This window comes from Leptosomus discolor, chromosome 7, assembly GCF_034619465.1.
Source record: "Leptosomus discolor isolate bLepDis1 chromosome 7, bLepDis1.hap2, whole genome shotgun sequence".
Taxonomy (NCBI): Eukaryota; Metazoa; Chordata; class Aves; order Leptosomiformes; family Leptosomidae; genus Leptosomus; species Leptosomus discolor.
The window spans coordinates 33668700-33684275 of NC_141397.1; the positions used below are offsets into that span (position 1 = coordinate 33668700).

Below are 15576 nucleotides of genomic sequence, written 5' to 3' on the forward strand. Positions count from 1 at the left end.
AATATCTAAGAAGACATAATATGATGCTGTGTGTGGATTTACTGGGAAAAGGTGGCATAAGAAACTTTTTCCTTTAGCACTTCCTGATGAGGATGCACTTCAGGTTACAAAGTAGAGCACGGACTTCACTGCCAACCATTGAGGTGACTGCTAATCTTTCAAGACCTATTTAGTGGCCCTAAATATGATCAAAAGGGATTAAGGAGAATTTGCAGGTAGCAGTGGTTTGGACAAGTAGAGGAAATGAACAATGAGAACAGAAGGAGGGAGCCTCATTTTCTTGTTTATCCTCTGTCACAGTTTGAAAACTAAAGTTACTTTCTCCAGAGCTTGCAAAGCTACTTTATTTTTGTTAGGTGCAGAATGCTCTGCACCATATATTGCCCCTTCCCTTCACAACTCTTCTCCTACAATGGGGGTTTCCGAAGAAAGTTTCAGGTCACAGGAAAAGGCGATTAAAGAGGGATCAGATTGACAGGAGTTGTTTGAGTGACAGGAATATGGGTGGACGTTGAAATGCCAGCCTGTGGCTGTGGTGATGACAGGTAGGTCATTTGTAGCCAGATTTAACAGGATATTATAGGCTCCTGGAGCTTTTGGTAGACATCAAGGGTTAAGTATAGAAGGTACTAATTCCCATTGAAATAATTGATATTTTAGTTTCTGACTCCCTTAGGCACTTTGAAAATCCATCTGTCTTTTAACCTTGTGCACTTTCAGTAACAGAGCTGCTGATGCAGAGAGAACTGGGTAGTTACATGGCACTGACTTCTCCTGTCCTGCATTAGAGGCTGTTAACCATGTCTTTGCATATATTTTTACCATTACTTTCCCACCTAGGCAGCAACAGAGGTCTTATGTGATTAGAAGTGACTGGGTTACATGTTCTCTGTAGAAAAAAAAAAAAAAAGGCAAAACAAACTGAGAGCTTATCATTGGCTGCCCTTGATTACATTTTGATTAAATGTACTCAACTATTTGTAGCATTATGCAGAGGAATCTTAGAGAAGTAAAAGTGACCAAATATGAATATACCTAAAAGGACTTGAAGGACTACGGAAGTTGCAGTGAGGAACAGGCATGACTATAAATATATATATGTATGAAAAATTTCTAATTTAACCAGAACGATTGACTACATACAAAAATCAAGTATTTATGTAATGTAGGCATATGTTTAAGCTGTATGTGGCAAAACAGACATTTTTGCTACAATGCAGAGGCCTGCATTTAACAAGAAAATATACAGGTTTGTGTTACATGAAACTAGAAAAGAAAAAAAATATAAATATTATCTAGTAAGATTTGTATGTCCACCTGTTTTTTTTGGTGTCTGACGAAGATGATAAACCTCAATTTCCTAGAAATTGAGGAAATTTTGTAGAATTAGTCTGCACCACTTTGAAAACTGTAATTCAACATTTTCACAGAGCTTAAAGGCCATCTTTGAAAGGACAGCACAATTAGTAACTGTGTTTTGTGTTGTAACTGTATGCAGTAATTACATCTGTTCACCATATTAAAGCGGAAATATCAAAACTTGTTTAAGGAATAAACTTGTGGGCGAAGGTGGGGAAGCTTTGCTGACAACATGCGTTATTTCATATGGTTGTTTTTCTTGTTCTCTTATAAATCCAGACAGCCTTTTGTAGGTTTTTAGGGTTACTTTTCAGAGCTCCTCTGTACATTGGTATTGGCACCTAGTGTTAAGATAATTCCAGTCAGTCAAAATTTAGCACTATGATAGTATGTAATGGCACAGAGTAAAAATCTGCATGAAGAGGAACACCAAAACAGAAAGTCAAGCATTCAAACCTTAGGAAACATTAGATTTAATACAGCTGGTAGTACTTTTTTCCCAAATGATTGATACATCTGAGCTGAAACTTTCAGCAATGAAAAAGCAGATAGCCAGAAGCCAGAAAGTTCATTCCTACTCGTTCTAATTTGGCCATTAAAACTACTCTAGGAGGGAAAAGGGTCAAGTGACTGGGTATTAAATAGGCTGCTGCCTTTTCTGCATTTCTCAGCTGTGCTCATCAGCTGTAACTGGTGTGCAATGTTGAAACAGAGTTTGCATGCCAAAAAATGTGGAATTTTCCTGTTAAATGAATTCTGGCCTCTTTTTTATGACCTGTTCTATATATTCTTTTATAGAAACTATGTATACCTTGTGTTTGTCCATTATGCGTTCCCTTTTTCTGCTTCTCCCACAAGAGAAGGCTGAATGTTCTTTTTACCAATAACAACAGATTAAGAGTTTGGCAGATGGAAATGATAGAGACATGAACTCCATCCAGCATGTGGCCATGCTACAGATGTGCTAAGTAGCACCTTTGAAATTCTCCTTTACTTGTGCTTCAGTAATGCCATAGGACTCTAGCTGCAGACTAAGGCTCTATTAGACAAGGTTGCCTACAAGCACAAAAGGGCTGTTTTTTCCTCAGTGTTCATACCATTATAAATATGTACATAAGACTAATGTGGGTGATGTAAAAGTTAAGTTGAGGGCAGATGAAGGGTATAGCATCTCTTGCACAATAAGTGTTCAGGCTACTGGTTTTATGTAGACTTTGAAGGACAGTACCTGCTGCCCTGGAGTTATCCCTAATGGTTGTGCACAGCCCACAGCTCGCAGCCTTAGTCCAGGATTCGGGCAAACCCGGGATCACCTAGATTGCTCTTTGCCCTTTAGAGGTGTTCCATGCAAGTACTGACAGCAGCCATATGTGTATACCTCATGGGACCTGACAGATTTGCAGCCTGAACAGATTGAGGGCATTAGGAGCTTGGGGATTCAATGAATCATGAAACTTGCAAACATTACTCCTATTTTCTCTCTTTCCCCTCATGTATTATGCACCTTTGGGACTGGACTGTGGGCTTGTTTATAACAAGCTGATACCACTTGACGTTTAGCTGTCATCCCACTCATTGGCATTAAAGAAAGCATTTCCCTTAATGCTTGTGACTCACAGCAGTGACCAAACAGCTGAGGAACCAAGGCTTAGCTTTCTCCAAAACTGAAAACACAAGAAAAAGGGGACATTGATATGACATGGAATAACTGTTTGGCAGTCTGCCTTATCTTTGTTAAAATGACATCTTCTTATTTGGTGTTATATATTCAGTCCCGTGTGCTCATTTTGCAGTTACGATGATTTTCATGCCACAAGCAATACAAAACTAGCATAGCTGAGGATGAGGAAATAGGAATCTGTGCTTCATGCATCATGAACAGAGTCTTTTACCTTACTGGATATGTAAAAATGGTGGAGCTCTAGCAACCTGCTAAGGATGAAGGTGATTCCCATTTGGCTTCAGGTTCATTCATCATTCAGTGCTGGCAGTAATGAATGAACTTAAAGGGGAGAGTGATGGCAGGGTGTTATCTTTGTTTATTAATTTGATCTGTAAATTGCTGTGAGACAGAAAGTGAGTGTTCATTCTGCTGCTGACGTCCCTTCTGAGCGTTGCTGTTCAGGTTTTCCTATGTTCAGCTGACCCCAGTTCCAGCCAGTCACAGACAGCTGGTGTCATCCGGATCTTTTTGAGTTACAGAATCACTCAATAGCACCGCTGAAAAAAATCTTATCAGAATGAGGTATCTTGGTTATTACTTGCTGGGATATTCTTGCTATTGTTAGAAACATCCCATCATTTTTGGAGTATTTCAAGTAATTTGTGAAGGGCTTATGAATTAGCGGGTGAAAATGCAGCCATACGGGTTTTTTTACTACCATACAGATGGTTTGAAATATAATTCCCAGCATATTTGTATTCTTTTTGCTATTAAACTTAATGGTTGTGAGTGACAAATCAAGTGACCAAGAACATCTGCTATGTTTTGCCTAGAAACTTTAAGAATTTTTAGTCTGAATGAAAAGCTTCTGGTCTTAACTTTAAATGACCTTACTGTGGCAGCTTGTCAGGTAAGAGCAGAGTATGCTGAGCACTGTGCACTGCAGAACTTTCAACTGCCAATTATTTTCTCCTCCTCCTCTTTTTATTTGTGTGCTAACTTAAAGAATAGCCTCTGCCCTCAGTGCAGTGCTATGAAGACAAAATCACCCCAGTGCTGACCAGCTCGATGTATTTCACTCTGTGCCTGACACTGCTTAGCCCTTGAAGGAAGTGCTTTTCTTCTTAAATTGTAGGACTCTCCTGACTTTTTCAGAGAGAACCCAGTAGTCCTTAAGGTACATGTTTTATACCAGGTCCCAGACTTGATGGGGATATTTTCTTCAGAGCCACTAATCAAAATGTCGTGTCAGTTCATCACTCAGGTAGTTGCAAAACTTCAGCATTTAGAGGAAGAATTGTCCTTTGTCCTTTTCTCATGTTGCCCAGCAGGTTCTTAGCACTGCAGAAGACTTGATAAAAAGAAAAGGCAAGAGTAACCTGCAATTTTGCTGTTTGCCTGGGAACTACCATTATATGCATAGTGCATTATATCACTTTAAAGAGGAAGGTTGCTTGCACTATGATAAACACTCAAAGTAATCCAGTAACCTCTCATAAAGTCTGCAAACTGAGCAACAAAGGCAATGGTTCTTAACACCCAGAGAAAAGCGCCATTCTTATGGATAAGGAGTGGGTATTAGGACCTCTCACTCACTTCATCAGCCTCCATTGGCAGTGACCATATTGTTATGGGTTGTTAGAAACCTGTGGCCCAGAGCCTTTTCAGTTCACGCAGTCAGGGCTGTGACAGCACGCTCTGTGGTAGAGTCTTGGGAGGGTTCATCAAGTAGTGTGATAGGAAAAGACAGGCTCAGCTCAGAGGGAATTGCATTAGGAAATGAATGACGAGTTCTGCTATGTTTCCTTCAGTCTTTTGTTGAGGAAAAAGGTGTGATGTGTAATATAAGGAGAGCTGAGCTCAAAGGCTAACTAGAAGGATCACGGAAAGCCACCAGAGCAACAGAGTGGAGCGATCTGGCTGATTAATAAGTCACTAATCCTGTAGACCCATGGTCAACAAAATGCTAAACAAATGCTTAACATCCTACAGTCAGTGCAGCAAACCAGATTTTTCTAAACAAGGACATCTGCATTTGGGCTCATATTTAGCAAGAAGTACAGCATGCCATACCTTCCCTGTAGCTCACGTCCTAACCTTGGTCACTTGGTTGTCTCATAATGCTGTGAGTAAAAGCAGCGAGAAAATCTCTAGCTACAGCCCTGCTGAACGCAGCTGCCTCTGGAGGTGACACAGTTGTCTCATTGCAGGAATACAATTTTTTAAAACTTCAGTAAGTACCTTGGTTAGTATCCTTTCTCATTTCCCCTGTTACTGTAATACACGTGCGTGGATATACACACACGCCAACAAGAGGTAGGGGTAGCATAAAAACACAAAAAGGCCGTAAAGAAATGAACTTGTGAATACAGTTGCATATCATTGCAAAACAAAGTCATTTGTCTTTCTATCAAAAGCACTAAAAAAGAAACCTAATTGAAATGAACTTAATTCTGAGACACATATGTGTGCATTTACAAGCAGAGGGAAGGTGACAAGTTGCCATGTTTTGCTTGTGTGTTGTAGCAAAGTGTTTACATAATGAAAAAAGACATCTGTTGGTTACCTCTATGCTGCACCATTGCTTTGTACGTGCTTGAATATCTTGGAGAATTCTGTTTCAGATAATTACTTCTGATGAATGGGGATATATTTAAAATGTTTTGTAGTGGGATATTTAATTCTTCTAACTAGAGTGCTTTCATGATAATAGACCCCGCTTTCCTTCCTCAGTAGATGTAGCGACATCCTGCATTATGTTTACAGCACAATTTGTAGGTAGTCCTTTAAGGGTTTTGCTGGATTTTGTTTTGAGTTATTTTTAGCAATGGCTGCTACAAGTTTCTTCTTCTATTTGGCTTTGGCATGGCTTGATCTTTGAAACAGCTCATTGTTCCCCATCTCCTTACCAGTTACAGGACAATTTAGGGGGTCTAACTTTCATAGGTGAAACGAAACAAAAAAATGATGACCACAACATCAAAAAACAGTGAACCTGATGACTTCACAATATTGAGAGATATTTTAAGCAGTTAGGAAAAAGCAAAATTTGTTTTGAGACCACTTTTACCAGTTTTGCAGTTAAAAACAACTTTTCTATTTATTAGGTAAGCAGAAAAAAAAAACCAAAAAAACCACCAAACAATTTCTAGGATCACTACAGTTCCAGCTCTGGACAGCAGTAGACTAAGAAATCCTCATGCTGAGTATGGAGCTACAGGTGTGCAAGCTGTATAATAAAGACTAAATAAAACTGGTCATCTGTCCTGCTGGGGTAAGTGCCCCATTGAGAGAAGCATCACTGTTGTGGGTTTGCCTTCTTCCACACACCCATGAAGGTAAAATGGGAAGCAGTCTTCTGGAGCTGAGACTGGAGACAAAGGTGAAGTATAACATGGTAGTTACCTCTAAGGACTGAAGGGAAACTGAGGTCTTCTGAGTGTTCCAGCTGTAATACCATAAAAATACAGTATTTCGAGAGTGAGACTTGATTATAGATACAGAAAGTAAGATGATGTGGTTGTTACAATTAAAGGTTGAAGTCATTCAGAATAGAATGCTTACTGTAAAATAGGCTCAAATACCTCAGTTTTCTTAAAAATCAGTACAGGCATGGTTGGGGCCTTTACAGAAAGGAAATAAATAGCTGAATAGTTTGGAATTTTACTTTTAATAGTGTATAACATTACTTCCTTTCCCATCTTTTCACTCTTTATTGGCTACTTAGTTTTTTATTTAGAAAAAGGATGCTGGTATGCTTATTTTCCACATAGCAAGTAATGTAATTTTTCTGTGTCTTCCAAGGTGTCACCTGTGGTACAGAAGTAGGATAAGTGTAATTCTTTACACAGAGCAGAATCCAACATACCTGAGTACAACATTTTTCATGTAAGACAGCTTTATGCTTACTAACAAATTGTATTTTACAGAAGCCCAGAAGTAAGGCTAAAAGGGCTCAGATATCATCTATATTAAGAATAAATAAGCCCAAATAGAACAATACTTTGGCATAAAACGACAAAGGGGAGAATAAGCATGAAAAATGCTTACCAGGAGATAAAGATTTGGAAGACAGAACCAACCTACTTATAGAAACATAGAATCATAGAATTGTTTAGATTGGAAAAGACCTTTAAGATCATCGAGTCCAACCATTAACCTAGTACTCACAAGCCTACCACTAAACCATGTTTCTAAGCAGCACATCTAGAGGTCTTTTAAATACCTCCAGGGATGGTGACCCCACCACTTCCCTGAGCAGCCTGTTCCAATGATTTACCACTCTTTCAGTGAAGAAATTTTTCCTAATGTCCAATCTAAACCTCCCCTGGTACAACTTGAGGCCATTTCCTCTCCTTCCATTGCTTGTTACTTGGGAGAACAGACATACCCCCACCTCACTACAGCCTCCTTTCAGGCAGTTGTAGAGAGCCATAAGGTCTCCCCTCAGCCTCCTCTTCTCCAGACTAAACAGCCCCAGATCCCTCAGCCGCTCCTCATAAGACCTGTTCTCCAGACCCTTCACCAGCTTCGTTGCCCTTCGTTGGGCATACTTATCATATGTATGAAGGAGATTTTGTGAGGTTACCTAATTAAGCACTCTGTTCCATGGTGTGATCAACCCAGATTTTTTCCCAGAATATTTGGTGTCGTAGCTGTACAAGCAACTGAAGAGATGAGCTGAATCACAGCATCCTTACGTTCACTATGGTGCCTTTGTGTGAAGCACAGATTGGTTTCAGTGTCTTATGAGGTTTATGCATAGGTGTGATGTAAGGATGAACACTACAGGAAGTGCCAGTGAAAGGGAAGGAGCAACGGTAAATGTTCATACAATTGTGTTTTACTGGACCAAATTCCACACTAAGTTATGCACTTTAGTACCTTATTGAACTCAACAGGCATATAGGGGCTGAAGTCAGCATTAACTATAGCCATCTGTTATTTTGTCATGCCATACTCAATTATTTTTATTTAGCTCTTTCAGTCACACAAAATAAAACTGTCAAAGTTGTCAAGAACTCCAAGAAATTAAGCCTCTAAGCTGCTGCTCTGAGATTTTTAATATTTCTTTCAGTACAGATCCTTGTGCCTTAAAAATCCTTCCAGAAGCACATTTGGTCTGATATTTTGATAGGACATGATCCAAAGGCTTGTGGATAGTTAGTAGATTAGATAACTGCAAAGAATTCATCATTTATCTGCATAGATCTTGCAGTAGTATATTCAACAATGCAGCTATTAAAACTACACATTTCATTAGATAGCTGCTTTTAGTGTTCACACAATGAAATATTAGTGTTACGATAGTCCATTCAAATGCACAAAAATGCATTCAGAGATACAAAACTGTAATTAAACATGCTTGGGGTTTTAAATTAGAGAATTTTTGAAATGGGTGGTAATACTCAGTGCAGTCCTTCATGATTTTCTTTCCTCAGAGCTAAGTTAGCCTGCTATTTGATTGGAAATTGATCCATAGTGTTCAAAACAAAGTAGAGCCCAGTTCGCTCTCTCCATTATTCACCTTTTGCTGTGGTTATTCAGTTTCTCACAAACTCCTATTGGAGAGGAAAGTCGAGAAGTCCTTTCAGGCAAGAGCCCTGTCGACCCAGTCTAAACTGTCTCAGTCTCCTTCCTGATGGATGTTTTAAATGAGACACATTTCTCACCAATTTCTCTATGTCTCTCACTTCATATCTCTAGCACTGGCAGGATCAGGAAGTGCCATGATAGCATTGGCATGTCTTCTGGATTTCAGAAGTCCTTCTGAGTTGCCAGAGGTTTCTGTGTCTCGTCTCTTGCCAAGCAGAGAAAAGGGGAGAAGTGGAGCAGGCTTCCTGTCACCTTCACTCAGAAACTCTCACCAAACCTCTTGCCTAAGTTCTGTTTCAGCATTGGGCATCTTATATTGTTCAGCTCAACCCCGTGTGCCTGGTCATACTGGAAAGTGTTGTTTAGATGCTCTGTCTTTGGAAGACTCGTGGTGTTTAAAGAAAAAAAATCAAGACGTTATTAACTTTTTTAAAAGCAGGCATTTTATTAGCAAGTTTTTGATTTATATATATTGTATACCTTGTGAAGTATTCATTTTCTAATCTCTATTGAAGTCTATAAACCTCATAAGGATGTTTATAATGATTCAAATTAACCTGCATTTAATTAAGGAGGTTGGTGTTATGGGATTATAGGAGAGGTATCCAAAGCAGCACATTTATTTCCTAATGTAATTTTAAAATTTTTCATCTTAAAGGTCAGAAGAGGGATAGACTGTAAAGTGATAAAGGAGATCTAAGTCTCAATCCCAGGAAAAAAAGTGTGAATTAAACATGTCTCTGCCTGGCTAATTTAAACTAGTTTCTTCTTCAAAGAAGGTTTGAAGTTCCTGAAAGTGACTTAAGTGACTTGTGCTAAATGCAAATTCCAGTGTTTCTTTTGTACCGTTCATTGTTGTCAAGGGTATCTTAAATTTGTTCGTCATTCTTCTGATGGGACTATTTGTGAATATGATACTTGTGTATTAAATTAATCTAATCTGTTCAATCCTTTATAATTTCTAAACAAGGATTACTTATGCCTGCTTGCACCATTCAGTCTCGTGTCTTTGGCATAATTTATCTTTACTAAGAGATGTCAAACGATGGACTTGCTCATGTTAGTAATTTGGGTGCTGGGATTAGATGGTCTTTCATTGTACTGTACAGATTTTTCAGGAGGTGAGCACTCTCAAAAATAAAAATCCAGAGTGCTTCCCTGGTTTACTTCTGCATTTTCCGTTGAAACAAGCTCTTGCAAAGCTTTGTTTGCCTGTAGCTAACAATTGTACCTGCACATAGGCTTTGCTTACCCAACCGAAACACCCGGTACATGTAATGAAGTACATGTTGCTAAAGGTTGGTGGCACTTCCTCATTTTTTTTACCAGTGTGCTAGTGAAGAAGCTTAACTACCTTAAGATCAGTCTTCATTGTAAGAGTTCAAACTTCTCCTTCTTTTGCTGTTAGGAATATGAGAACAACATATTTTATAAGACCTCAGCCCGTCTAATGTCACTGTGGAACAAAACTTGAATTATGACTCTGTCAGTTTATGTGACCCCATAGAGTAATGAGAGATTTTCCGTAATACCCCTGGGCAGCCAAATCAAGGGTGAGTCATTAGTTCAAGCTTAATGTATAAGGGCTCTGAGGTGCAAGACATGGGAAAGGGACAAGAGATCTGTAAGAATCCCTGAGAACAGCAAATTCAAGTAGAAATAAAAGTTTTCAGCCTAGAGTATATTGTTGGCAGTTTACAATTCCTAAGAAGGGCAGAGTGAGTCTTAAAAGTGTGGCTTTTGTGCTGCATAGTATGTACACTAAAAAGTTAACTAAATTTTATCAAAACCTTTCAGAAGTTAGCTGGTTCTGCTTTAATCCTAGCTTTTGCTTGCCCTGTTTTTAATCCTGTTAATTAGAGCTTGCATATTTCTGAGGAACTCACTTCCAGATTATTAAGGCTGCTGCCAAAATTGCATTGTTCATTAAATTCTCTGTAATATAAGATCTTCTTAGCAGTTCTAATATAAATAAAATTCTTGCCAGATATTTTTGGAAGAGTGAAAATACTAATACTTGGCATGTCTGTAACCTTCACAATGTTTTTTACAGGCATTCATTTGCAGATATTACCTGGACTCAACTGCTTTATATCCCTCTTAGATAGATTATGGAAATTCAGGGATTACACTAGAGGTGCTAGCACAGTAAAAAGCTGGGTCTTGGTAGAGGTGGACAATTGTATAGCTTTGAAATGGGAATGCTTGGGAGTTGGTATTCTTCAAATCGCTGCTAATAATTAAATAACGTTTGACACTGCAGTTTAAATCCAGTAGGTGTCTTATTTGTATTCTTGAAACAATTCCAGTTCCTCAGCTCATGTAGGCGAATCTTTTAAAATTAAGTCCATTCCTACCTGTAGTATGTTCTTTATGTGTTTTCCTGTGTAGGACTGGCCTGATAATTAAGTGATGTCTAACAAAATTGGAGAAAATAAATCACTCTAGTAACAGAAGTCTGGTTGTATGAAAACTTTATATAAACAAATTAATAGTGATCCAGAATCTTATCATTACTTTGAATATGTCATTTGCTGGCATATGCATAATGCTTTTCTTTTTTACATACCCCAGAATGCTTATAAAGAGTAAGTAGATGATTGTAATCGAAACAATCATAAAACTTACACTAGTATCTGCTCCTTTCATTCAAAGGCACCCTGAAGCACTTCGCAAACTGTTATATATAGGAAAAGAAATTAGAAATAGAAAATTACACTGAGATTTCATCAATATCTCCTGGTAATAATTACAGGATTTGATCAGATTAATTCATCTCCCATTTGGCTATTAATAAGAATATGACACATTCTGAATTCAACCTTTATTCTCTTAAGGGGATTTTCTTTGGTGAGGAGGAACTTCAGAGACTTTCTCCACCCTGTTAATGTGCAAAGTCTTTAAATACTGACAGAAGCATTATCACTTGCAGGAATTGAGTGTTCCAGCTGTGATTATTTCTAAGTATGAAGTACAAAGTCAAGCATTATAATCAGTCTTTGGTTTATAACTTTTTTGACTTTGTCCATACTGATTAGTATGTCCAGAGGAACTACAAGTAACTTAGAACAGCAGAACAGAGCCACTCAGTCTCTTGAGTGTATTTATCTTTTTGCTGCATGCATGGGCCAAAAGCTATCTGTACCCCTTTTTTGTTAAGAGCAAATGAACTACGCTGGTTCTGATGGAGAAGAGCCAATGCTTCTCTCAACTCTTAGTCCAGTACTCCCAGCCCTCAATAGCTTCTGTGCAGGGGAGAATGCATTTCCTACAATGATGAGACAAGTAAGCGATTCTCAGAAAGTGAGGCTATTTCTGAGAAGAACTCTAACATTTAGTTTTATTGTCATATGGCAGCGGCTTTACAGTGATCAGATCACTAAATGCATAAAGAAAATATTAAAAAGAATAGAAACATGATCAGTAAAGAGGGAGAAATTTGTTACTGCTTCTTTTTATTTTCTTCAAAGGAGGTGAAAACTATTGATGACAGGAAAAGGGCTGCCCTTTGACATCCTTCTTTGGATCTAAAATATTAGCTCTTTTTGTGAGGGAAAGTAAAGATGAGAAATGCCAATAGTTTTCTTTTCACCACTCTTTGAAGAATTCTTTATTTTAAATAGGCATGTCCATCTTTAAAGCATTCTTTGAAAGATTAACAATCAGCAGAGAAAGCCAGTCTCAGAGGAGAATCACAGAAAGAGTAAAGTGATGACCTACATTTATCCGCTATTAGAAGGGAGTGGGTCCCATGGATACAGGTCTTTAGCAAAGATGGAAGATTAGGTCTACATACCTGGCTTTGTTATTCACTCCTTTCATAAAGAGAAAGTCCTTTAATCTCCCTTTTCTTATGTTGCCTGTCTCTCAGTTGATGAATACGATACCTTTGTAAATGGCGTTGCAGTCTGTGGAGGAAGTGTGGTATGCTACAACCTAGCACAACCTGCAACAGCAGCCTGCGAGGGTTACTCCTCACCATGTTCCTTCCTTTCTAGCAGCCTCTCCAATATAGCACCTGGTATGGCTGTGTCTGCCTAGTGAGGGTTAATGATCTCTGCAACAGCAAGGGCCCACCAAGAAAAGCATGTGCTCTGAAGGGGAAAAACATATGGATTAAGGAAAACAGCCGTCTTGCGTTTGCAAAACTCTAGTAATTAAACCTCTAATCATTCTCTTCATCACAGAGAACACACAAGTTCCATTGAGCTGCGGTTCGAAAATGTGATGGTTGTTTTCTTCATTGCTTTAGTTGTGCTGCTTTTAAAAATAATGTTTTGCCTTCCATCTCTTCAGAAGGACCCAGTGAGGATGAAGACTGGAGGCACTACTGGAAAATGCTACTGTGCTACTGGAAAACTCTTGAGCTTTACCACAGATCACGCAAATCTCTGCTATACTTCCCAGTTGTTAGCAATCTAATGACTCGGATCATGGAGTCATCCAAGTTACAGATGGAAAAGACTTTTCAGTTTCCTGAAATCCTTACATGTTCCCAGTTACAGACATACTGTGCACTTCAGTAACTTTTCCAGATCCTGAATTCATCCTTCATCGTATGGTATTTTTGAACAAAGGAATTGATTTTTAAATCAAAAAATTGCTTAATTTAGATACTCAATTACATGGGAAGATACAGCTAAAAAGAGAGAGAAATAGATGGATTTCTTTTGCTTCTTCTTACGTTCTTTTGTGTCAAAAAGTATAGACCTAACACTATGTGTAGTGCATTTTTTTTCTGTGTGGGTATTTTCAGCTTTCCATGTGCTTATGTCAAAAAAAAAAAAAAACCAAAAAACCCAAAAAAACCCACAAACACCTGCAAGATAAGGTGCCTAATTAAATTTGGTTTATTTTATTTTCTGTTTGGAAGAAACTGCACTCAACATGCCAGCTGAATTCAGCTCTCGAAATGATAAAGGAAAAATGTTGTAGCTGTGCATAGTGATTTGGTCTAGGCATGAAAAAGGCACCAGGTTACTAACTGCAGTTGAAATTAGGAGGTTTTAGACACGACTGTAAATTTAATTTTAGTGGCTTTGCTAACTAAAATGGGGTTTGAGCTGTGTACTTGTGGTTAGATTCACAAGTTTAGATCTTTTGGACTTAGCCATTAGAAATGACAGGACTAAGAAGACAAGCCCTTTCAGATAATTAGTCTTTGACTTCTCTTTTTTGATATAATGCTGAAAATGTTAGATATAAAATAACCACTGTTTCCTTGGTATGCAGAGGTCATATCATTAGGATAGTAACTGGCAGCAACTAGACCAAAACAGTTACACTTCTGCGAAGCACTAGGAATTTTTTCCTTCTTGGAAGACATCAGCAAGGAGATCAACAGCAAAGTTTTACCCACTGGTATGGAGCTGGTCAACCTGGGAAGCAGGGAGACCACACCAGCCCAGCTGAGTCCAGCCCCAGCTGCTACTCTGACTGTGTTCCTGGCTGACAGTAGCTGCTGTCCACCTGTTTTCCAGTGGCACTGCTCAAATCGATGTCGTTTGAGACAGGTTTTTAGACTGTAACACTGGTGTAATTTTTGCATTCCTGTTCTTTTGGTGCTTTGTTCATTGAACAATAGTAATAAACAAGGGAAATGTTTTAATATATTTTACAATTACTTTCTTTTTTCTCTCTCTGTAATTCAGGAGGAAAGACACTGGGATTTTGTCATACAAAGAGCACCTACCAGTGAGTCAGGTTGTGGTTGGAGACATTGACCGACCCGGGTCTGAAGCCAAGATATCTGTGGGTCCCGTGCGTTGTCAAGGAGATCGTAAGTTGGCTGGTTTTCTTCCAATTACTCCTGGGTAGAAAGCAAACTAAATTGGAAATTGATAACTTTGTAGACACCTCATGCAAATTTAGAGAAGTGACTGTCTACTCAAAGACTTTTTTCCATGAAAGCGTGATGTGATTTGAGAAATTTTGTCTATGAAACTGCACATATAATGGCTCATCTTTCCATTTAAAATATTGATATTTGTCTTTATTTTATGGTAAATGTGACAACTTTGATTATTCAAGTAAGTTTATATAGATATAAGAAGTAATACAGATTGCATAAGAACATCTCTCACCATCTGTGCTTCTGTTGAGTGCTCTTGTCAGTGTCATTATCATTGTTATGCATATCACTGTAAACTATGTTTATGGGATATAAATAGTAGCATGATGGCAAAACTTACCACTGTAAATTCTGTTTACAGGTGTATAAAGTTTGGCAAGATTGTTATCAAGTGTTAACACTATCAGGGCTAGAGTTTTTTGATTTGCAGTCTGAGTGCTGATAGGAGGTGTACCTCCCCCAGTTTGATCAGCAGGTGATGGAGTAAATCAGTATAATGGATAAATTTCCAATTCACACACACACAAAAGTTGGGATGCGGTTAGGAGGATTGTATTCTTCCTTCAATCTATTTTATATTTCAGAAGGTAAAATTCAACACCGAAGGCAGAACAACTGCTCAAGGCCCTTTTAAATCACACTTAAACTCTATGTGGGTGGCACACGCATTATATTTTTCCTCAATATTTGAAGGCCATTCTGTTACAAAAGGTGCAGTGCGGAAAGGTTGCCTGATTTCGCTTACAATAACTAATATTTGCATGATCTGTAATGAATACAAAATCCATCCTCAGATGCTGGTAAACAGAACTATAAGTCAGCCTATGAGATTACAGTGATGTAGAAATATTGAATGGGTGGGCATAGTACCTGCAGGTGGAACCGGGCAGAACAACCTGGTTCCAACCAGCATCTAACATGGCACAACAGGGATGAGTATGGTTTGTCCTTGCTTCTCTGCTCCTTTACAGCTACATGGTTTCCATCTGTGTATTCCTAAGTACTTTACAAAGGAGGTCAGTATCATTATCCCTGCCTTAAGCTAAACTAATTAATCCCAACTGAGAGGAAATTATATACTTGGAGTCATCTAGCAGGAGAAGTACAA

The 15576-nt window shown here is 38.5% G+C and overlaps 1 protein-coding gene across 1 annotated transcript in view; it reads left to right on the top strand.

Annotated features, from left to right (window-relative positions):
* The window catches only part of CNTNAP2 (contactin associated protein 2), a 1109936-nt gene that overhangs the window by 923783 nt on the left and 170577 nt on the right, over nt 1-15576 (top strand). The window contains exon 15 of the mRNA XM_086468640.1: nt 14269-14396. Coding sequence (XP_086324766.1) covers nt 14269-14396 — 128 coding nt within the window. The remainder of the gene's footprint in view (nt 1-14268; nt 14397-15576) is intronic.